The sequence below is a fragment of the Taudactylus pleione genome, unplaced genomic scaffold (assembly GCF_031769625.1).
Source record: "Taudactylus pleione unplaced genomic scaffold, aTauple2 ptg000041l, whole genome shotgun sequence".
Taxonomy (NCBI): Eukaryota; Metazoa; Chordata; class Amphibia; order Anura; family Myobatrachidae; genus Taudactylus; species Taudactylus pleione.
Genome location: NW_028284443.1, coordinates 49,127,681 through 49,153,749, shown reverse-complemented (window position 1 = coordinate 49,153,749; position 26,069 = coordinate 49,127,681). Strand labels below are relative to the sequence as shown.

The following is a 26,069-nucleotide window of genomic DNA, read 5'->3' as shown; positions in this document are numbered from 1 at the left end:
GTCTCCCCCCTTCGTGCCTAACCCTAACCCCTCCACTTGTGCCTAACCCCTCCCCAAAACCAAACCCTGCTATGCTGCCTAAATCTAACCCCCCCCCCCCCCCGCAGCTAACAGCTGAGACGCCCCTGCTTACCTCATTCGGGATGGCGTCTGTCTAGATTCCGGCATCTGGATTAAGATAGGCATCACTATTTCGACGCCTACCTTTAGTCCAGCGTCGGGCTTGAGACGTCGGGATTTAGACCAGCGGCATCCCTGTCAGTCAGTCTCCTAACTACATCCTATGAAATATGGCTGGTTGGCTTCTATTATAATATATATATATATATATATATACATACACACACATACAGTCAGGTCCATAAATATTGGGACATTGACAGAATTTTCAGATTTTAGCCTCTATTCACCACCACAGTGGTTTTGAAATGAAACAAACAAGATGTGCTTTAACTGCAGACTTTCAGATTTAATTTGAGGGTAATTACATCCAAATCGGGTGAACGGTGTAGGAATTACAACAGTTTCAATATGTGCCTCCCACTTTTTAAGGGGCCAAAAGTAATGGGACTATCAACTCAAAAGCTATTTCATGGACAGGTGTGGGCTATTCCCTTGTTATTTCATTATCAATTAAGCAGGTAAAAGGTCTGGAGTTGATTCTAGGTGTGACATTTGCATTTGGAATCAGTTGCTGTCAACTCTCAATATGAGATCCAAAGAGCTGTCACTATCAGTGAAGCAAGCCATCATTAGGATGAAAAATCAAAACAAACCCATCAGAGAGATAGCAAAAACATTAGATGTGGCCAAATCAACTGTTTGGAACATTCTTAAAAAGAAAGAACGCACCGGGGAGCTCAGCAACACCAAAAGATCCGGAAGACCACGGAAAACAACTGTGTTGGATGACAAAAGAATTATTTCCCTGGTGAAGAAAAACCCCTTCACAACAGTTGGCCAAATCAAGAACACTCTCCAGGAGGTAGATGTATATGTGTCAAAGTCAACAATCAAGAGAAGACTTCACAAGAGTGAATATAGAGGGTTCACCACAAGATGCAAACCATTGGTGAGCCACAAAAACAGGAAGACCAGATTAGAGTTTGCCAAACAACATCTAAAAAAGCCATTACAGTTCTGGAACAACATCCTATTGACAGATGAGACAAAGATCAACTTATACCAGAGTGATGGGAAGAGAAGAGAAGGAAAGGAACTGCTCATGATCCAAAACATACCATCTCATCAGTGAAGCATGGTGGTGGTAGTGTCATGGCGTGGGCATGTATGGCTGCCAATGGAACTGGTTCCCTTGTATTTATTGATGATGTGACTGCTGACAAAAGCAGCAGAATGAATTCTGAAGTGTTTCGGGCAATATTATATGCTCATATTCAGTCAAATGCTTCAGAACTCATTGGCCAGCGCTTCACAGTGCACATGGACAATGACCCAAAGCATACTGCAAGAGCAACCGAAGAGTTTTTTAAGGTTAAAAAGTGGAATGTTATGCAATGGCCAAGTCAATCCCCTGACCTGAATCCGATTGAGCATGCATTTCACTTGATGAAGACAAAACTGAAGGGAAAATGCCCCAAGAACAAGCAGGAACTGAAGACATTTACAGTAGAGGCCTGGCAGAGCATCACCAGGGATGAAACCCAGCGTCTGGTGATGTCTATGCGTTCCAGACTTCAGGCTGTAATTGCCTGCACAGGATTTGCAACAAAGTATTAAAAAGTGAAAGTTAGATTTAGGATTGTTTAGTTTGTCCCATTACTTTTGGCCCCTTAAAAAGTGGGAGGCGCATATTGAAACTGTTGTAATTCCTACACCGTTCACCCCATTTGGATGTAATTACCCTGAAATTAAATCTGAAAGTCTGCAGTTAAATCACAACTTGTTTGTTTCATTTCAAAGCCATTGTGGTGGTGAATAGAGGCCAAAATCTGAAAATTCTGTCAATGTCCCAATATTTATTGACCTGACTGTGTGTATATATATATATATATATATATATATATATATGTATATATATATATATATATACATACACGTATACATACGCACACTGTATATATATATATATATATATAATGATATATAAAATGATTATAACCATGTCATTATAATTCATTTGAATTGTGATCCCCCTAATGTACAGCACTGCTGTTTATGTTGGTGGTTATTAGAACATAGGGTAAACTTGTATACAGAACTGTGGACTACACCTAAAAGTTTTATTTTCATAAGTGATAAAAAAAAAAAATACTTTTTGTGGCAACTTATTTTATCATCATGGCAGCTTAACAATCCTCAGCTGCCATGGCAAAAGTTTCCAGAAGGATAGAAAGTACATATTTCTTGGGAAGTCCCCGTTTTCAGCTCTACAGAGTATATCCTGGTTGGCCTACAGTATATGATGAACTGGTTTTATTTTAGTGCTATATGCTGTCTGTAGTTGTGTATATCTAGCCCTGTTCAATGGATATTTTGTTGTAGAATATTATTAAAATTGTGTGAGTTTTTAAATGCTAGAAAATATGTCCTTTCTTATATCAACTGAGAGCAAACCTTTTGTGGATTTGATTGGAACGGTTTCTCCATAAAATTACTGCTCAAATTCAGTCTTGATTCATAAATTGATGAGTGTGAGTGGAAAATAGGATTGTATTTATTGTGTGTTTACATATTTTTATTTCACTGGACTTTCCCACATAAAATGTGTCAAGTGAGGGAATAAGATGACGTCTGTTTCCACCACATTGGAAGCGGTGTGAAACAAGCCCCTTCGGGTGGAAAAAAAAAATGCTCTGAGGGTTTTCACTTAACAGTGACTATAACTTCTAAATGCACCTTTCACACCCCTTAAAATAATCAGGTCTTCTAAAATGACATCTCACTTCTTAGGGTTGGTTCAAAGCTAGGTCCGCATTCAACAAGCACATTTAACCCGGCTCTTACATTTAGGAGAAGCAAGGTTTTATACCCCACAAATGTCGCCATTTTACCCTGCAAATTCGTATATTTCTTCTGTACACAATTTCTTCATATAACGCCATTCTGAGATGGCGTCATATAAAGTAATGATTTACCTAGTGATTTAACACTTTTTGCTTTCCTGAATGGCAAAAAGCGTTAAAGCACTGTAGAGATCAATGGCTGATCCCTACAGTGCGGTACTCTGTGAAATCGGAATTAGTGGAGAGGATAATTACGTTATCTTCTCCATTAACCCATTGCCGAATAGTGGATTTACATAAAAAAATGCGGAAATGATGATTTCCGCATTTTTTATGCAAAAAAATCCTTGCTGAATAGACCCCTATGTATGAGAAATATTGAAGTTGGAGTTGTACTCAGTTCCAGTCTTTATGTAATGAAGTGTTTACACAGGATTGGATTCCAACATATTTAAATTTATTGAATGCACAATTAAAAACAATTCCCAGTTGAACGCTTCCCCCCCTCCCCCCTTCAACAGTCTAGTATAATGTAACATATGTCATGTATGTACATTTTCCTATTAAACATTAGTCTAGATTGTAAATGAACAATTACTATATATGGATTACCAGAAAGAAAGGAGTCAGGAACTTTGAGAGCCCGACATGCAATTCTCAGTAATTATTTTTCCCATATAACATTATATGTATATTTTCTGGTGAATTAAAAACAATACATTTTTAGTCCATTTCATTGGAACATAACTCACTGTATGTATTTGGCAGATTTACAGTAAGGAACTGGTAAACCAAAAATATAAACTAATCCTCTGTACAAAGGCTCACGGTAACATTTAAAAATATGGATGTGCAATTTTCTGTATTGAGAATATGAAAGCTACTAAATGTATTATTCATATCTTTTATGTGTACAAGCAACAGTCGTGCAATTTGTCCGAAACGCACATTTGTAAATGTAAATGTTGACCATAGGTTTCATATAAATTATGTATTCATTTTTTTAGTTTTTGGGGGCATTTAAAACTGAAAGCTTTCTTCACATTGCGAGTTCAGCTGTTGTAGTAAATCCCCAATATCTGTCGATCTATAATGCCATTAAGCCTACTTTTGCTAACTAAAAATTTCACAGTTAATGGTATGTATGCTTTAATTCCACAGGGATAATATACAGTTTATAGCAAATGAGTTACCATTCATTCTCAGATAGATGAAATTCCATGGAAAATTAGAAATTTTAAGCTACAAGTGATAAAAATGGGACAGAGAAACTCTGTAAATTCTCCATACACGGTGCAGCTATTAAATAACGAGACTGTACTTGTAAAAACTAAATCATACTGCATGATTAAATGGGAGTGGGGGTACATTGACTTTGGACTATCCCAAAACAGGCTTGCAAGTGTCATCCCTCTTGCACAGATTGTTTGCTATCACACAGTGTAAAGGCCCGATTGCAAATTGCAGAATTGCCGCAATCAATTGCTGATGTATGGGGACCTTTAGGCTGGGTACACACGTAAAGATTTTTTGTCCAACTAGTTGATTGGTTGGAATGAAAATCTGGTAAGGTATGAATGCAAATGAAAATCGTCAATTTGCTCCCAAACACCGGAAAATAGACAAAAACTGTTTAAAAAATTATTTAGATCAAACATTTAACAAACTTGTCTGAACGACCATTTTCATCTGTTTTCTGGCATTTAGGAGCAAATTGCTGAACATCGTTTACTCCCATACGTTACCAGATTTTCATTCCAACCAATCAACTAGTTGGATGGTTGAACAGAAAATCTTTAGGGGTGTACCCAGCCTTAGAAGAAGTTGTGTTTTTCCCATGCGTCGTAAAATTGCTTGGTTCAAAAGTAGAGCAACGGGTTCACTTAAAATTTTTTGTTAAATTGGACAAAACACCCCCTGAATCTTTGTATGCTAATTGCTAACTGAGGCAGATTGTATATAACGTGCATGTGTGTTTGAGTGGCACAAAGGATTTAGTGATGGTAGTGAGAATGTCGAAGATGATGAACATCCCGGAAGGCCTTGCATATCAAAAACAAATGAAAATGTGGAAAAAAATGTGAAAATTGTTCGAATTGACAGTCGACTCAGTATCCGAATGATGAATTAATATTACTTCAAAAATGTTCTAGCAACTTTGTGGGAAAGAATGAGAAGAGGCAGGCCAGAGTTGTGAAAAAATGGTTTCATCCTCCATCAGGACAACGCAACAGCCCACACAGTTCTCTGTGAAGCAGTTTTTGGCCGAAAAAACAGATTGCAGTGCTAGAACACCCTCCATACTCGCCAGACCTAGCACCGTGCGACTTCTTTCTTTTCCCTAAAGTCAAACAGAGGGTACCCCGTTTTGCATCAGTTACTGAAGTAAAGAAGAAAATGACAGAGCTGCTGGGACAGCTGACAGTTAAGGAGCTACAGCACGGCATTGACCAAAGGAAAATAAGAATGCAGCCATGTGTAAATGCAGGCGGGAAGTACATAGAAAGGGAACAGAGTTAAAATGTACTTTATATAATTAAACAAATTCTAGAATCAGTCTCATTATTTAATAGCCACACCTCATAGGTGTGCACCAAAGTACAGGTATATGATGTGTCAATTACTCAGTTACTTATAACGTTTCTACATTACCTTTTAATTTATATATACATTGTTAATTATCTTGCACAGAATTTAGCTTAGTAGTGAAATTAGATTGTAGTTTGTAATATACTGTACTGATATTTAAATATGTTATTCTATTGCTACTTTATCTTAAAATGTGTGTATTGCTTTCTGTATTACTAGCCAACAAAGAAAATTTATTATATAGGTATATTCTGTAGAATATACTCACAGCAAATTTAAAAATTACAAAAAAAAAAATATTTATTTGCATAATGAATTACAAAGTACGGACAATAATAATAATGGAATAAAAAGATTAACTGAAATAATTTTTCATTTGACAAGCTTTAAAAACTGCCCAGTTAAATCCCAAACCCCATACTCTGCTTATCCAAACTCTCCTCAAATATTTGTGAAGCAAATGTGTGAACACAGAGAGACGGGACAATCGTGGTAGGTTGCAGGGCCATAGCTAGGGTAGTGCGGCCGGTGCCATCGCACAGGGCACCACAGGTCAGGGGGCACTGTTTGGGCCTATCAAATTTCTGTTTATTATCATTCTTGCTTGTAGCTTCCTGTTATTTCATCCCCAGCATCTCCTGGTCTCTCCCATCTCTTCCCTGGCCCTTCCCCTGAGGCCAATGCCCTTTTTTGGGTGCATTATGTCCCTTTGAAAAATGAGGAGGGGCGCCAATGCTGTTTCTGGCACAGGGCACCAAAAAGTCTAGTTACGGCTCTGGTAGTGTGCCTTTAGGCTGTGTGAAATTATTTATACTGTATCCTCTACTAGTTAGTTTAATCAGTGTCAACCATACCAGATTGTGATTGTCTCTCCAGGATTTCCTGCACTAACTGTAACAACTCTGTTTCCCCAGCCATTCTAGTAGAGGTGCAAAATGCCTGGATGCCATACTGAATGTGTAACTTAATCTGCGATCACCACTCTTTCAGTACACGCATGCCCAGATAGTTACCACTCATATCTACAATTTCATAGGTTTATCTCATGATGAAAAAGCGTGTGTTAGGGCACACACCTGGGATTGAGGAAAGATTATTTTAATTTATAACTCAGAAATTTAGTTATTTCAAACAGTATCTCTCTATATATATACACATATATTAAACAAATAGTGATAATTGGTCTTAACTTTAGTTATATATAAAAACACACTAGTATTTTAGCTTTCATTTTCCTTTTACGAAAATATAAACATAATTTACTATATGTATTATAGACTAAGATTAACAGACTTTTAGTACAGAATTAGACTAAATTGTACAAATATCAGTGCAATTTTTGCACACAGAGATAACATTTTCCTTAGAAACTTACCTGTACAAGGAAAATAATTAGAAAGTAAAAATTTGCTATTCTTCTAAATTGTTCAAATAAATTCTTCGGCACAAAGTTCCAGAATGTGTACTGTAAGAAACAAGTACAAAATTATATATCAAATTAGTCTATATTATAAATGATGATTAATAATACATAATGAATGTCAATTCTTCATATTCACAGATAAAACATGAAAGACGGTAGACAGTATATCTTTTAAACTGTAGCATTTGTAAACCAATCCATTGAGTTGGGATTTCCCATAGAGAGAGTAGCAAGTGAACTAGGATAAAATTGGTGGTGCCTTACGAAATCTTTTTATTATAATACATATTTAATGTATTAAAAAGGCATAAAAAAAATCAAACAAAACAGATTATTAAATCACCAACACATTTCTTCCAGTTGGTTAAAAAAAACAGCAGGTACAGATGTGTTGTCACTCATCACATACCTGATTTACCTACAGTATTTAGGCACAATTAAAAAAATAAAATAAAAAAAAGCAAAACTAAGGGGACCTTTTTTTTATTTTATTTTTTTTCGTAAAGAAAAAATCTCTGGTTATCTCCAGGCTAAACCTTTAGCAGGAAAACATTCTTTATGATATAGTTGGAAGCTAGAGATTGAAGAAAATTTCAAACCGGTTTGAAATTTGATAGCATTTTCACAGGTCAGAAAGCTCTGAACAGAACGAGTATAGTTGCTAATGGTCCCCAATTCTAACTGAAAGCTTTAAACATGCAGCTTGTGTTCACTGTTCATGTTTGAGATTCAGGTTTTCTATTTGCGGTTTGTGTTAATATTAATGTTTTTAATTTAAATAAAATATATATTTTTTTAATTACAAAATTAACTATAAAAAAATGCAGACACTACTGGGTGTGGAATTTGCTTTTCAAGGTTTACTGCATGCAATAATATATTTAAAATAGAACCTGAATGTGAGCTGTGTTTTGTTTTCAATGGTATTAAAAATTTCAGAAATGCTGGAGACTGTTTTAGAATGTAATTCATTGAAAAAGTTGAGGAATTGAAATCAGATTTGGGCATCTCTACAAGCGGCACTGATTCTTTATTGTGCCAGCTCCCTTTTCCACAGCAAAACTTCTCACTGGGCTAGTGTGCTGTTATAGAGCTTGGGGTTGGCAGTGTCCATGATTGTTTAGCATGCTGACTGAGTGGATGTGCATTATAGTCGACTAAAGCCCAAGGGACCAGGGCCGGTTCTCCCGTTACGCATGGTACGCAGCTGCGTAAGGCGCCACATAGTGAAGGGCGCCTCAGTTGCGTACCATGCGGGCCGCGGTGCAGACTGTGTCTCTGTGACACAGCTGCACCGCGTGTGTAGCGCTGACCAGACAGAGTTCGGTCAGCGCTACACAGCACAAACACAGCCGTGTGTTTGCTTTAGCAGCTGATGAGAATCTGACAGACTCTCATCGGCTGCTGCTCCCACTGCCGGAGCCGGACATCTTCCGGCTCCCGCAGTGGGTAATGGAAGTGACGCGTCACTCCCATGACGCGTCACTCCCACAATGCAAAGCAGCGGACGGAGGAGCTGATCTCGGCGGCGGGACCAGGAGCGGGTGTCAGGTAAGTGTTTTTTTTTTTTTATTATGTCTCTACTGCGGGGGGGGGGGGGATTACTTCTGGGGGCACTACAAGGGGGGGGACTACTGGGAGCACTACAGGGGGAATACTACTGGGGGCACTACAAGGGGGGCAATACTACTGGGGGCACTACAAGGGGTGGGGATACTACTGGGGGCACTACAAGGGGTGGGGATACTACTGGGGGCACTACAAGGGGGGGAATACTACTGGGGGCACTACAAGGGGAGGGAATACTACTGGGGGCACTACAAGAGGGGGAATACTACTGGGGGCATTACAAGGGGGAGAAATACTACTAGGGGCACTACAAGGGGGAGAAATACTACTGGGGGCACTACAAGGGGGGGACTACTACTGGGGGCACTACAAGGGGGGGACTACTGGGAGCACTACAGGGGGAAATACTACTGGGGGCATTACAAGGGGGGGGAATACTACTGGGGGCACTACAAGGGGGGGGAAATACTACTGGGGGCACTACAAGAGGGGGGAATACTACTGGGGGCACTACAAGGGGGGGGGAAATACTACTGGGGGCACTACAAGGGGGGGAAAATACTACTGGGGGCACTACAAGGGGGGGAAATACTACTGGGGGCACTACAAGGGGGGGAAATACTACTGGGGGCACTACAAGGGGGGGGAAATACTACTGGGGGCACTACAAGGGGGGGAAATACTACTGGGGGCACTACAAGGGGGGGGAAATACTACTGGGGGCACTACAAGGGGGGGATACTACTGGGGGCACTACAAGGGGGGAAATACTACTGGGGGCACTACAAGGGGGGAAATACTACTGGGGGCACTACAAGGGGGGGAATACTACTGGGGACACTACAAGGGGGGGGAATACTACTGGGGGCACTACAAGGGGGAGAAATACTACTGGGGGCACTTCAAGGGGGGGACTACTGGGGGCACTACAGGGGGAAATACTACTGGGAGCACTACAGGGGGAAATACTACTGGGGGCACTACAAGGGGGGGGAAATACTACTGGGGGCATTACAAGGGGGGGAAATACTACTGGGGGCACTACAAGGGGGGGAAATACTACTGGGGACACTACAAGGGGGGGGAATTCTACTGGGGACACTACAAGGGGGGGAATACTACTGGGGACACTACAAGGGGGGAATACTACTGGGGACACTACAAGGGGGGGAATACTATTGGGGACACTACAAGGGGGGGAATACTACTGGGGACACTACAAGGGGGGGAATACTATTGGGGACACTACAAGGGGGGGAATACTACTGGGGACACTACAAGGGGGGGAATACTACTGGGGACACTACAAGGGGGGGGAATACTACTGGGGGCACTACAAGGGGGGAATACTACTGGGGGCACTACAAGGGGGAAATACTACTGGGGGCACTACAAGGGGGGCTACTACTGGGGGGCACTACAAGAGGGGGGACTATTGCTAGGGGCACTATATAATGGGCGCTGCATAGGGAGGTACCACTACTGGGGGCACTGCATGGGTGGGGGGGTACTACTGGGGCACTATATAAGGGGCTTACTACTGGGGGCACTGCATTGGGGGGACCATTGCCGGGGGCACTGCATAGGGGGGGGGCGGCAAAAAAAACACTCGCTTACCAAAAAATTTGGGCTAGGGCCGGCCCTGCAAGGGACCATAGGTGACAGGAGGAGTGGGAGTTTTCTAACAAAAGAACAGAGGAGTCCTCTTTAAGAAAATTCCCAAGACATTGACATTTACTGCAAGGTATTGGGATAACTTTGCCCCAAGTGTCCTTATTGGGTACAGGGGGTTGAATTATTATTACACAAAGACCACTACATTTGCAAACTGCACAGGATGCCTTTGTAAATTAGCAGTGTGCTGTGTGGGGGTCAATTTTTTAAACCTTAAGAGACACACTGTAAAAGTACAAATGTCCCAACAAAGAAAATCAGGTACCATTTTAACATTTAATAGGAAATCAATCTCAGAGCATACTTTGTCAGTTAAAACAAATCAAAGTAAGAAGGCAATGCTTTTAATAATCCAGAAATGTATTAAATGATCATATATACATATATAGGATATAAAACAGTCTAACACTAGTTAATGAAGTGATCTAGTACCGGTATACAACAAAAAGGACAAACAGCACAACACGCAGATGCTGAAAATATATGCAGATTTATTGGGGCATCGTGCTGTGTATACATGCAGTCAGCCGACCGTCAGCACACTTGCAGCAGAGGTCGAAAGGGAGGTGGGCGCGACACGCCCCCTGGCCAGCGGGATCAGTGGCCATATGTCAAATGAAGGCTGTTCAGTGTGTATGTACAACCATCATCTGCAGATATACAGTGCTGTGCAAAAGTTTTAGACAGCTGTGGAAAAAAATGCTGCAAAGTAAGAATGCTTTCAAAAATAAAAGTGGCAATAGTTTATTTTTATCAATAACAATAAATGCAAAATGAATTAAAAGAAAAGAAATCTAAATCAAATCAATATTGGTGTGACAACCCTTTGACTTCAAAACAGCATCAATTCTTCTAGGTACACTTGTACACAGTTTTTTAAGGAACTCGACAGGGGAGGTTGTTCCAAACTCTTGGAGAACTAACCACATTTTCTGTGGATTCAGGCTAGCTCAAATCCTTCTGTATCTTCATGTAATCCCAGACAGACTCTATGATGTGGAGATCAAAGCTCTGTGGGGACCATATCATCACTTCCAGGACTCCTTGTTCTTCTTAACGCTGAAGATAGTTCTTAATGACATTGGCTGTATGTTTGGGGTTGTTGTCCTGCTGCAGAATTTGAAGCCAATCAGACGCCCCCTGATGGTATTGCATGATGGATAAGTACCTGCCTGTATTTCTCAGCATTGAGGACAACGTTAATCCTGACCAAATCCTCAACTCCATTTGCTGAAATGCAGCCCCGAACCTTCACCATGCTTCACTGTTGCCTGCAGACACTCATTATTGTAACAATCTCCAGCCCTTCAGCGAACAAACTGACTTCTGTTACAGCCAAATATTTTAAATTTTGACTCATCAGTCCAAAGCATATGCTACCATTTTTCTGCACCCCAGTTTCTAGGTTTTCGTACATAGTTGAGTCGCTTGGCCTTGTTTCCACGTCGAAGGTATGGCTTTTAGGCCGCAATTCTTCCATGAAGACCACTTCTTGGCAGACTTCTTCAGACAGTAGATGAGTGTACCTGGATATCACTGGTTTCTGTCATTTCTGAGCTGAATGGCACTGCTGGACGGGTTGGGTATTAAGAGCCGGCGACTGAATTGCCACCAGTTCAAATCCCAACGTCGGAAGCCCGAAGGTCCAGAATCCCGACAGGGGCGGTAAGTACCCTAGCACTCCCCCTCGCCCCCACCTAACCCTCCCTTGGTGGTGCCTAACCCTAACCTCCCCTGGTGGTGCCTAATGCTAACCCTTCCCCCGGTGGTGCCTAACTCTAACCCTCCCCTTCCTGCACCCTAAACCTAACCCTCCCAGGGGGGTGCCTAACCCTAACCCCCCCTTCCCTGCAGCCTAACCCTCTCCGGGCGGTGCCTAATCCTAATCTCTCCCTGGGGGTCCCTATACCTAACCCCCCATCCTTGGGTTAAGTGTAATACCCGTATACTTTTGGGATGGCAGGGGTCGGGATACCAACATCGGTAACCTGCCGGGCGTCAGGATTCCGGCGTTGGTATATCGATGTCCGGGATCCTGTCCGCCAGCATATTTAACGTATCCCCTGCTAGACATCTGATTTTGAGGAGAAGTAAGCATAATGTGTCTTTCATCTGATGCACAAAGTTTCCGTGGCCGATCACTGCATCTACGGTCCTCAACGTTACCCGTTTTTTTGTGCTTCTTCAAAAGAGCTTGAACAGCACATCTTGGAACCCCAGTCTGCTTTGAAATCTTTGCCTGGAAGAGACCTTGCTGATGCAGTATAACTACCTTGTGTCTTGTTGCTGTGCTCAGTCTTTCCATGGTGTATGACCTGTGACATGAAAGTCTTCCACAACCTCACCTTTGTAGCGTAGTTTGGCTGTTTCTCACCCAGTTTTAAGCCTCCTACACAGCTGTTTCTGTTTTCAACCTACATATGAAAATGATGATCATTATCACCTGTTTGGTATGATTGGTTAATCATACACCTGACTATAATCCTACAAAATCCCTAACTTTGTGCAAGTGTACCTAGAAGAATTGATGCCATTTTGAAGGCAAAGGGAGGTCACACCAAATATTGATTTGATTTATCTTCTGTTCATTCACTTTGCATTTATGTTATAAATTATTAACACTTCTATTTTTGAAAGCATTCTTACTTTGCAGCATTCATTCCACACCTGCCTAAAACTTTTGCACAGTATTGTATCTGCAGATTACTCGATCTGTAGATATATCTGATAGGTCTGTACCCAGCTTACGTCTTTGTGGAGTTACAATCCTCTGCAGCTTATGTGCATTTGCTGACACGTAATAATGTCCAAAGCAGCTGTACTCCAAAACAAATTTGCAGTGCAGTAGTGCAATAGTAAATAACAAAGTCTATGCCTCTCAATAGTAAACCACCTTATGACTACACACTGCAAATTGTCCATATCTGGTTCTAATGGTGCAGGCAATGTGAAGATGTAATCATACTTGCCAACTCTCCCCGACTGTCAGGGAGACTCCCTGAAATAGTAGCAATATTCCTGACTCCCTGAAGAGTCTAGTAATCTCCCCGATTGCATCTTACACCCATTATGAAGCTGTTTTATAATAATTATATATATATATATATATATATATATATCTATATATATCTATACAAATACATACATACATACATATATATATATACACACACACACACACACACACACACAAAACGAAACATCAGAATCTATTTGTACTATGGAATAAAGCTACTTTTTTAGAAACTACTGTGCCAGTCTGGCGAGTGCACCCCTATGTGATATTGTATTTTTATGTTCCTGTGGAGAAATCCCAGATCAAGGATTGGTGCTGCACCCCAGCAGACGAAATAATTAAGTGTGTGCGCATACTATATGAGTTTATATTATTTATAATCGAACCGCCGGCCATGCAGCCATACCGATTCCATATTATTTATATATATATATATATATATATATCTGCAACTTACGGGTCACGGTCCCAGCAGGAAGATGCAGTAGGTTCCAAGATTGAATGTACAGGGAGGAGTGGAACCAAAGTGATTGTTTCAGAATTCCGAGGTCACACTTGATAAAGTTATCTGTCTATTCTGGGATTCTTTTTGAGAACGAGTACACGCTGGCTCCATACTAAAGGCCCCCACACATCAGAACGATATCGTTCCAACCAGCCAACTAGCTGGCTGGTTGGAATGATAATCGTCTAGTGTGTGGGAGCAAACGATAGTCAGCCGTTTGCTCCCACACGCTGAAAAACGGGCAGAAACGGTCGTTCCAACTAGTTGGTGAAAATCAAACATGTTAACTCAACTATCGTTCTAGTGTAGGGGAATAGTTCCCCCCGACTGAGCGATAAGTAGGCGGACACTGGCTGGTAGTGCCCGCCTACTTCTACACCTGTCAGCGGCTGAGCGTGAGCGTAGGAGAGGATCAGCGGCAGTGCTGCTGCAGCAGCTGCACCAGTCTCGTACCAGTCTGCAGGGGTGTCTACTTCAGTCAGTAGGACCAACCCCCCTCCCCCCCCCCTTCCCGGAAGCAGCACAAGTCTCTGCTCACACCTCCTCCCCACGCGATCACCACCAGCAGATGCACCTCCACTGTCCCTACACCCACCCCTGTGATCACCCCCAAGAGCATTTACACCATCCTCATGATTATCATGGAAGTGCACAACTACCTACCCGCTCTTCGCCCTGGCTGTCTCCCCGGCGCACACTACCAGGTCTCTGCCCCTCGGCGCATAGAGTCCTTCGGCCGCAAGGGACATGAAGGAAGCCTCCTCCTCCCTCTGGTCAGTGCTGCTGGGCTCCGCAGTCTCCCCCGGGTGACCGCGATCACACTCCCTCCTCCCCGCGGTCACACTCTAAACCCCCCCCCGCGATCACACTCTTCCCACCCTCCCCCCCACTGCGATCACACTGTCCCCCCCGCGATCACACTCTACCCCCCCCCGCGATCACACTTCACCCCCCTCACGATCACACTTCACCCCCCCCTCCTTAATCACACCTGCCCCCCCTCGCGATCACACTTCACCCTGTGGCCCCTCCCCCATTGACCCTCGACTCCCCCAACCCCCCTTCCTCCCCCAGTACAAGCAGGGCTCCAACTCAGTATAGGTGGTGATCGAGACTACTCACACCCTCTTCCCACAAGCAGCAAACAACTCCTGGCCTGGCTATGTGCCCTATCCTCACCCACCTCCCCTCCTGATGGCACCTGGATGGATGAGCCTATTTCATCTTTGTGTATAGAAATAGCAGCTGACGTGTTGGGCTAGTGGTTACAGTGCAGGTAAGTTGTTGCAAGGGTCCAGGGTTCAAACCCAGGGATAAACTATTTAAATATTTTATATTTATAGTATTCATATTTTTTTTATAGATTAAACCATTTTCCAGGGAATGAGTGAGGGGAAAGCTGGGGTCAGAGATGGGGAATGAGCTGATTACCCAATGTGTCCCCACTGTACTGCCTGTCAACCTGTGCGCCCGTGTAATGCCTGGCCCTGACACCCTCTTCCTGACATGGTGTGCACCCACATAGTATCTGACCCCTATGATGCTGTGTGCCCATATAGTACCAGACTACTCTCACGTCACCCTGTGTGCCCATATAGTACCCGACTCCTCTCCCGTCACCCTGTGTCCATATAGTACATGACGACTCTCCCGTCACCCTGTGTCCATATAGTACATGACTCCTCTCCCCTGTCACCCTGTGTGCCCATATAGTCCAGTCTTCTCTCCGCTGTCAACCTGTGCGCCCATATAGTACCCGACTCCCCTGTCACCCTGTGTGCCCATATAGTACCCGTCTTCTCTCCGCTGTCACCCTGTGCGCCCATATGGTACCCGACTCCCCTGTCACCCTGTGTGCCCATATAGTACCTGTCACCACCTAACGTCACCTGGGTACACATGACACTCTCTCCTGTTACCCTGTGGGCCTGATTCAGAGACAGGTGCAATGGCAATTTTTACGTAGATTCAGCGATTGTTTGCTATTGTGCATGTGCGAACGCAGCACTGCACACACGCAGCTATTGCAACGATATCACGCACGCACAGGACCATGCACAAATTGAGTGACGTAGTCAGCATTTTGGGATGGAAAGGGGGGGTGGTTAGAAAAACGCTGTTTCGTGTGCATGCATAGATTAACTATTGTGATCTCCTGTGCAGCATGAGACCTCTCATTGGGGTAGATGTATGATAGCGGCACTTACTGTGCCGCAATAACGCTTCCCGCTTCGCCTCTTTACCGAGGCGAAGCAGGAAGCACTACCAATGTAAGAACATCTCATCGGCCGGAGAGGGGGAGCGTTAACTCCCCCCTCCGGCACTACCCGCTAGAGACCACAGCGCGTCAGCCTAGTGCTGATGCGCTGTGTCTCAATCCCGACCGGCTCCACTGAGCATGCGCAGGATCTCGCAAGTATCGCAAGATCCCCACATGCAGCCTGGAGCCGGCAGCCGCCGCAGCAGCAGGGACAGACAGCTACAGCAGGCCGAACGGTCAGGTGATCTGACCGTTCGTACATGGCCCAGGCTATCGGCGCTGCTATCTTGTAGATTGCAGCGCCGATTATGACAGAGGCACATGTCGCCCCTGTCATTTACCGCCCAAACCCCCTATCATACATCGGTGAGAAGCGGTATCAGCGCACATAACGTGCACTGATACCGCTTCTGGGCTTCATACATCTCCCTCAGTGTGTCAGAAGAGCTGCAGTGTTTGTGGCTGGTCAGACTTGACCTACACGCTGCATGACTGCCCGATGTGCATCGATGTTTACACTGTCATATGGATATGAGAAGGCAGCATTGGACGTACCTATGCTGGGGTATGCTTTGGAAGGCATTAGAAATTTTAGCAGCTGTGATCCGTGCGAGTATCCAATTGCGTTTGCATTGCCATCCATCTCTGAATCAAACTCATATAGCGCCTTGATACCCTGTATGGCCATATATTGTCACCACACCTCTCCCTTCCAACCCTTGTTTTATACAGTTACACATTTTTTTTATGATGTATGTATATTAATATATATATATATATATATATATATATATATATATATATATAAAATGTATACGTGTATATATTTATTTCCATAATTTTTAGAACTGTATAAATGTATGGATTTGTAATTTTTTACTGAATTAGACCCAAATGGCAATTATTTACATATAATAAACAAAAATTACAAATTTGGGAGCAAATATTGGCCAGTTAAGGGGTTAACAGGGCCCTCCAGGCCCCCACACATCAGAACGATATCGTTCCAACCAGCCAACTAGCGGGCTAGTTGGAATGATAATCGTCCTGTGTGTGGGAGCAAACGATAGTCAGCCGTTTGCTCCCACACGCTGAAAACCGGCCAGAAACAGTCGTTCCAACTAGTTGGTGAAAATCAAACATGTTTGATTTTCACCAGCTAACGTTCTAGTGTAGGGGGATAGTTCCCCCCGACTGAGCAATAAGTAGGCGGACACTGGCCGGTAGTGTCCGCCTACTTTTATCACACTCACCTTTTAGCAGAAGAGGGTCCTGTCTCCCTTGTCTTCAGTTCCGTAGGGTCCTCCGTCATCAGCACTGGGTCCTGTGTGTCTAGTTCTGGCAGCAGCGGGTCCTCAGTCCTCAGCAGTGGGTCCCGTGTTTTCAGCACCGGACTTGTCAGGAGTTGCAGGAGCCGGCTGGAACATGTAGCAGCAGCGGTGGATCGAGGTGGGTAGCACACCTCTCCGCAGCACCTTCAGTCTCCCCTGCCAGCCCGTTATCAACTCCCCCACGATCACACTCCCCCGACGTGCTCAGTACAAGTGATACTGACCACCGATCCTCCCCAAGTACAAGTGGCACTGACCTCCCCTCCCCAGTACAAATGGCACTGACCCCTGACCTCCCCTAGAGGCTGCACCGCTGCTCTTGGTACCTCATCGCCCCAATCCTCCGATGCATGGATGAAGCCAGTGCGCGTCGGACCTTCCTCCTGCCACTTCTGTGACACTTGCCGAGGTGCTGCCTGACCAACCTCCGATCCCTGTAGTACAGCCACTGGGGTGCTGTGGATGGCCTCCCTCTTCAGGTTGTTAGACCTGCTGCCCGTTGCTACCATATTGTGTGTGTGTATATTATATATATCCGTATATATAGAGATCGATATATATATATATATATATATATATATATATATATATTGATCGTAATGGGATTGAAATGCCGGCAGCTGAAATCCCGGCAGCAGATGCCCGATGGAGGAGATCCCGACTGGGGTAGGTAAGTATACTAACCCTCCCCCTAACTCTCCCTTATGGGTGCCTAACCTTAACCTCCCCCCCTACTGCCTAACCTCCCCCCCCATGGGTGCATAAACTTAACACCAAACCTTGCACCCTAACCCTCTCGGGGGGTGCCTAGCCCTAATCTTGCCCGGGGGGGGGTGCCTACCCTAACCTTGAGTTACCTTTGCAGTTCTCACCATTGACTTCAATGGTGAGAGCCATTCATTGGCTGAGAGTGGGAGAGCTCGCGTCTCAGCCAATGAACGCTCAGCGGCGGGGTTTCCATGGTGAAATCCCGCTGCTAAGCTCTCATTCGGGAACTACAGTTCCTAAAGAACGGTACTTTTGTTCGTGGCTTTCTGGAATGCCTAGTTTTGGAACGAAGAGGACCGAACTTCGCATAGAAGACAGGTGAGTGAGTTTTTCATTAACAGGTCCCCTGTGGATACCCTACTGGATAAGTGGACCGATGCTACAGGGATACATAGGTGAGTATGCGTACATGTGTGTGTGCATGTGAGTGCATGTATGTTTAATAAACTTATACTTTGTACGGTGTGTTTATTTTAATATTGCTTTTGCAGTCGAACTACAGGTACGAGCGGGGCTAGTAATGACCCGAATGCTGGTACTTCTGGTTCTCCAAGTACCAGCATGCTGAGGAGGCTTGCTGGGACCTGCAGTTCCACAGCAAAAGACAAATTTAGTTCATCTATTTTTTACACACACTATACACAATCAACCCGGCACCCACCGCCCAGGGGTACTAGGGATAGCCCCGGACTATCAGCTTGTGCCTGGGGTTCCCTGTAGAGGGGGACCCCTTTATTGGGGGGGTCCCCAGCTCCCCAGGGATCCCTGGTCTGGGCTGACTAGCGGTCAGGGTTAATGCTTTGGCTGGGTGGCATGGTGAAAGGGCTCCCCTGGCTGTGGCATTAGCCCCCCGCTAGAAAAAGTGTGGTGCTGGTTCTGGATAATACAAGGGGACCCTACTAATTTTTCCCCTTATATTTCCAGAACCAGGACCGGATCAGAGCCCAGTGCTGGTTGCACAGAATACGGGGGACCCCTACGTCGTTTATCCACCGTATTTTGCGCAACCAGCACTGGGTCACTAAAGCCCGGGGGCTGGTTGTTCTTTTGGGGGAGGGGTCACGCCATTTTTTTTTTTTTACATTTTTTTAAACAGCAGCACAGACGGGTCTAACTGTTCCCATCCGTGCATCTGTGTTTTTTTTTTTTACAGACAGATACATGCATCACAGATATCCCTGATCCGTGCAAGCATCTGTTTGCTATCCTGCATGATCTAAAGATCGACAAATGTTTAGATCATGCACGATAGATTTTGTGACACATCGTGCAGCTTTTGCTGCACATCGTGTCCTGGAGTGCCGGGGAAAGTTCAAGGGAAATCGAACACGATATCGGATCGTAACCACATCGCCTAGTGTGTAGGCACCTTAAGTCCCCCCCGGTGGTTCCTAAACCTAACCCCCCCATCCCCGGTCTAAGTGTTGTACTTAACCGGCAGGAGGGCGATTGGTCCGGTGTCGGGATTAACATAGGCGTCAGAATTTCTACGCCTATGTTAAATCCCTTGCCGGGATTCCGCAGTTGGAATTGAGAACGCTGGTCTCATAATTACATCCCTATGGATCATATGTATGTGTAGCCCATTTAGTAATGATCGCACTTGCAATGCGATCTGGGCACCATATTAGCGCCCATGATCGCATTGCAGGATGCGATCATACTGCCTGGATGTATGAAGTACCACCTGCAGAGACAGCGGTCACTTCACTCCTGTGCTTGGATCCTGCACATGTGCAGTCTGCAGACCACGCATGCGCTGCGGCCATTGCCAAGGGATGTTTCCTATGGAACACTCTTCCAGACAGATTTGTGATGTGTAGCCCATAGACTACAGCAGCTTACACCATCTTCAGAAGGCTCATGCTGCGCGCATCAAGGTTTCGGAATGTTTTGCATTCCGGAACTTAATAAATCTGTCAGCATTGCATCCCCTATAGAAACTAATGGGGGTTTGCGTTGCCGACGGAAATGGAGGGACAACAGATATCGGAGAATACTTAATATTTGCGGCTATCCCCCGAAAACGGTTTTCGGGGAATACAGTGCAAATATTGAATGATAAATGGGCCCATATAAATTTTATGACCATCTGACTTCTACTGCACCCGGCCACCCTCCCCCCGATCATCACGGCTCTGTACCCACCGATCCATCCCAACTCTCCTCCCCTCATTCAGCACTGTCCAGTGTCACACATATATATGTATATATATTATTATATATATATATATATATAAATATATTTTATGTGCGTGTGTATATATATATATATATATAAAATATATAAATATATTTTATGTGCGTGTGTGTGTATATATATATATATGTATATATATATATTTATTTAAACACGAACAGTCGTGTGTGTGTGTGTATATACAGTATATGTGTGTGTGTGTTCAATATATTTATTCAAAACATGCAGAAGTAGGCAGGCAGTCTCCGCCTACTTCTGTGACATCACAAGTTGGACAGAAGTTGGCTGGTCTGTTGAAAAAGTTGGCAGGTTGCCTGGTTGGATGAAAAGTTGGTTAGATGTGTGGGGAACCATTTTAGTTGGACAGACAAGTTGGACGGTTGGGCAGTTGGCTGGTTGGACAGATAATCTTTAAATGTGTGGCCAGCTTTAGACCCCTGATGTGCCTGTTTTTTAAATGATGAAGGTACTTGAAATACTTATCTTGAAAATTCAAATATTTCTAAAATACTACACCAGAGACCGCCTTTTCTCACCTCCTTTTTTAGATACTCTACTACTACTTGAGACGACAACAGTCTCTCAGGAGAAAATTGGCGGCCACCTGTCACACGGGGAGTGTATTTTTGGAAGAATTCATTTTAAAGGACTTAAACACAGATAATTCTTGTTGTAGCGCTGTTAACAGTACCCTTGTTCTATATATATATATATATATATATATATATATATATATATATAAATAAGAGGTATGTACATACAAATGAGATCATTAGTAGCATTTCCTTGCATTGGTTATGAGGCAAAATGATCCCTATGGCTACATGCATTTTCTGAAAAGTGTGTGTGTGTTTTCTTTAACACGTAGATCTTGATAACTGCTTTGGGGTCAATTTACATTTGGATGTAAATCAACTTTATGACACGCCTCTCAGATGTAGCAGTACATGCCCACTTTACCGACACATTGGTGTTGCTATCACAATCTCCCTGAAATGCTTTTTCAAAAGTAAGCAAGTATGGGTGTAATGACCTCTGATGGGGTTGAATGTGTAGTCGGTTTCAGCTCCTCCGTAAACACCGCTACCTGATGTGGTCCTTGGTGGCTGTGGGTCTGCCGGCAGACTTCCACTTGCAGGCTGTGTATAGCGCTTCACAACACTCGGTGAGATCAATGGATCTGTGCTCTATGAGTTTCACCTGGCAAGGAGTCAGGGGCAGAAGTATGGGAGACAATGGAGGCGCCTGCCACCGGGCGCCAGAACTGGAGGGGCACCTCCTCCATAACCCACAATATATTCACCCCATTTAATGCTGTAAATATGGGGGATAGGGGGGCACTAAATGATAACTTGCCTCCGGGCGTCTGGGGTGAACTTACGCTACTGCAAGGAGTCTTCAGGATAGCAGAACGTCGATTCCCATCCTGGCTTTCTATTCATTGCCGTTTAGGCATGTTGTTGCTTGCTTCCACCCATTTGGGGCCAGTGTGTATTCTAATTTCCGCCTAGTATATTTTGCTGACATATAGCACACACAGAATGGACGTACATAAATCACAAGTGTGCTAGAAGACATTTTTACATATATAAAACATGATAGCATTGCGTTTTTTATCGAACAAGTTGTTTCTAAACGTCCCCGCAATGTGGACATCTTTACAGAGCGCTACATTCACCCTTAATGCCCCTAAAAAAAAAAAAAACAGTGTATGGGCTGATATATAGTCTTCGTATATAATAAAAATGTATATTTGAATTAGAGATGTGCGGTTTTCGTTATTACTCGGATATGTTTGGTTCTCATAAACGGCATCATATTGGCTACCCAGCTCTGACGTGTTTTGGATAGCTAATAAGATAAATCCAAACTACTCCTAACTTGCACTAATTTGGCGATAAGAACAGATTAAAACCGAACCAGCACATCTCTAATTTGAATGCACAGGGTTTAAAAACCCTGATTAATGTATAGTTTATATAGGAAATATAAAACAAATCTTTGTCTGCATTCTAGTAGCTCTTCTCTGTTGATATTACGTATCCTTGATCTTTCGCTTGTTGTGTGAGGTAACTGTTGCAACCAGTGGCTTTAATATAGGTCTTTGTTTCTGCAACGGGAAGTTTGCCGGCAGACCCCCAGCCTCCCGGGACCACATCAGGGAGCGGCGTTTACAGAGGAGCTAAAACAGACTGCATATTCAACCCCATCAGAGGTAATCACACCTTCACATAGCCTGTACCATTAAAACTAGGTACGGACACTTCGCAGTGTGTAGTCATCAGGTGGTTTACTATTGAGAGTCATAGACTTTTATCTACTATTGCACTACTGCACAGAGCATTTGTTTGGAGAACAGCCACTTTGGACATGATTACCAGCAAGAGCACCTACGCTGCAGGGGATTGTAACCACACAAAGACTTACCTATTAGTTCACAGGGGATGTAAAATGCCTAGGTGTGTTTCCCTGTTATTAAAACTATTTACCAATATTTGTATAGTATAGGAATCATACCACAATACATCATCTGGGGGTTTCATAACTCAACCTTCAGATCTATTTATATATACGGTTTCATGTTGTACTGCATGTCCTTTTTGCTGTATACCGGTAGTAGATCACTTCTCTAACCAGTATTAAACTATTTTATATCCTATATAAAAGTGCATCCGGAAAGTATTCACAACGCTTCACTTTTTCCTAATTTTGTTATGTTACAGCCTTATTCCAAAAAGGAATAAATTCATTTTTGTCATCAAAATTCTACACACAATACAACATAATGACAAAGTGTTAAAAAAATGTTTGCGATTTTTGCAAATTTAATAAAAAAACAACTAAGAAATCACATGTACATAAGTATTCACAGCCTTTGGTCAATACTTTGTTGATGCACCGTTGGCAGCAATTACAGCCTCAAGTCTTTTTGAATATGATGCCACAAGCTTGGCACAACTATCTCTGGGTAGTTTCGCCCATTCCTCTTTGCAGCACCTCTCAAGCTCCATTAGGTTGGATGGGAAGCGTCGGTGCACAGCCATTTTCAGATCTCTCCAGAGATGTTCAATTGGATTGAAATCTGGGCTCTAGCAGGGCACTCAAGGACATTCACAGAGTTGTCCTGAAGCCACTCCTTTGATATCTTGGCTGTGTGCTTAGGGTCGTTGTCCTGCTAAAAGATGAACCGTCGCCCCAGTCTGAGGTCAAGAGCGCTCTAGAGCAGGTTTTCATCCAGGATGTCTCTGTACATTGCTGCATTCATCTTTCCCTCTATCCTGACTAGTCTCCCAGTTCCTGCCGCTGAAAAACATCCCCACAGCATGATGCTGCCACCACCATGCTTCACTGTAGGGATGGCATTGGCCTGGTGATGAGCGGTGCCTGGTTTCCTCCAAACATAACGTCTGTCATTGACGCCAAAGAGTTCAATCTTTGTTTCTCGTGATCAGAGAGTCCTTCAGGTGCATTTTGGCAAACTCCAGGCGGGCTGCCATGTGCTTTTTACTAAAGAGTGGCTTCTGTCTGGCCACTCTACCATATAGGCCTGATTGGTGGATTGCTGCAGAGAGGTTTGTTTTTCTGGAAAGTTCTCTCTCCACAAAGGAATGCGGCAGCTCTGACAGAGTGACCATCGGGTTCTTAGTCACCTCCCTGACTAAGGCCCTTCTCCGCCGATCGCTCAGCTTAGACGACCGGCCAACTAGAAGAGTCCTGGTGGTTCCGAACTTCTTCCATTTACGGATTATGGAGGCCACTGTGCTCATTGGGACCTTCAAAGCAGCAGATATTTTTCTGTACCCTTCCCCAGATTTGTGCCTCAAGACAATCCTGTCTTGGAAGTCTACAGACAATTCCTTGGACTTCATGCTTGGTTTGTGCTCTGACATGCACTGTCAAGTGTGGGACCTTATATAGACAGGTGTATGCCTTTCAAAATCATGTCCAATCAACTGAATTTACCACAGGTTGACTCCAATTAAGCTGTAGGAACATCTCAAGGATGATCAGTGGAACAGGATGCACCTGAGCTCTATTTTGAGCTTCATGGCAAAGGCTGTGAATCCTTATGTACATGTGATTTCTTTGTGGGTTTTTTTTTATATTAAATTTGCAAAAATTAAAAAAAAAACTTTTTACACGATGTCATTATGGGGTATTGTGTGTACAATTTTGAGGACAAAAATGGATTTATTCCATTTTGGAATAAGGCTGTAACATAACAAAATGTGGAAAAAATGAAGCGTTGTGAATACTTTCCGGATGTACTGTATGTATATAGGATCATTTAGTACATTTCTAGATTATTAGTTTGATTTGTTTTAATGGACAAAAGTATACGCTGAGATTTTTTCCCCTATTATCTGTCAATTACCAATTGGAATCTAGCAGTGTTTCAACTTATTCAGCAGCTACTTGAAACCACAGATACAACTGTTTAGTGCAGCACTCTCTTCCCACCTCCCCTTGCCATGTTAACATCACCCATTAAATTAAACCTTTCAGCATTTTTTTTCCCCAAGTCCAAAATTGTGTTTTGCTCATTTTGCTTTATCTTAAAAGTACAGGACGATAATTACATTGCAAATATTCTAATGTCATCACAGTGGGAAGTAGTCACCATCTCGCCGTGCGGGATGCAATTGGCCGACATACCGGTACTGAAATCCTGACAGCATCAAGACCAGAATCCCGACCGCCGGCATCCCAAAGGTATCGGGCGTTAAGGGGAGGTTTAGGGTTAGGCACTATGAGGGACAGATGTCTTGATAATGGTCCACATGGGACCGAAACACGTTGGCCAGCCAAGAGAGTGAACAGCCAATTTCTGTACATTTTGGAATCATTAGGTATGATACATTGACTCTATGATTGCTTTTTTTAATGTTCATTGCCGTGACTTTTTGATATTGTCACTCTCAATAGACTCATCTGTTTAAAGATCCTGTAGGGTCTTTTTATTGTTTTTGTTGTAATTTTTATTTATCCCTTTTTGCTTTGGGACATTTTTATATGTACCCTTATTGTTTTGGTTTATTTTTAATAAAACTTTTTGGGAGTAATTAACACCTCAGCAGTCATATTTTGGATATCCTCTAAATGGAAGTGAGATTTGTGGTGGTGATAAAGTCTCAAGACCCAATAAAGAAACCCAGATATGTTTCAACACATCATCTGCTGTGAGTAGGGTACGCCATCTATGTCACAATTCCTACTGATAAGAAACCTTTATGTGTTTGACACCTTCTTGAATATCCAGCAAGTGGGGTACACCCATCCTTTCATGGTGTGAGGGATTCCAGTTCTTAAATATTGCATGGGTGTAAAAAGATACATTTATATGTGGAACACTGTTTGTTGAATTGTGAGTTGGGTACGCTCATATCTCCAAGCAATCTCCTCTCTGTTTTCTATACAGGGGTGTAATTGTAGCTTTGATAATCTATAGTGTTTAAAAGAACGACTTCTAATACATGTACTTCATTTTTTATTACAAATCATTTCCAACTGGTGGACATAAGAAAAAAAGTATCTATGTGATAGACACATCGTTGACCTCTACGATCAGGAATATATTTAATTTTTGTATTATAGAGCTCATGAAAAATTGAGTCCCACATAGTGTATTGTTTCACTATGGGGGAGGGATAGGTTTAGGCACTAGGGGGGAGATTAGGTTTAGGCACCAGGGAGGGAGTGTTAGGTTTAGGGTGCGGGGAGGGGGAGGTTAGGTTTAGGCACTGGGGGGGGGGGGGAGGAGGATAGGG

The 26,069-nt window shown here is 43.4% G+C and overlaps 1 protein-coding gene across 7 annotated transcripts in view; it reads right to left on the bottom strand.

Moving 5' to 3' along the window:
• Nucleotides 1-26,069, bottom strand: part of ATP11A (ATPase phospholipid transporting 11A) — a 246,323-nt gene that overhangs the window by 124,133 nt on the left and 96,121 nt on the right. For all 7 annotated transcript variants that reach the window (XR_015872874.1, XM_088458516.1, XM_088458480.1 and 4 more), the window contains exon 3: nucleotides 6,931-7,020. Coding sequence is in view for 6 of the 7 variants with exons in the window: in XM_088458516.1 (XP_088314642.1) it covers nucleotides 6,931-7,020 (90 nt within the window). In the remaining variant the exon portion in view is untranslated. The remainder of the gene's footprint in view (nucleotides 1-6,930; nucleotides 7,021-26,069) is intronic.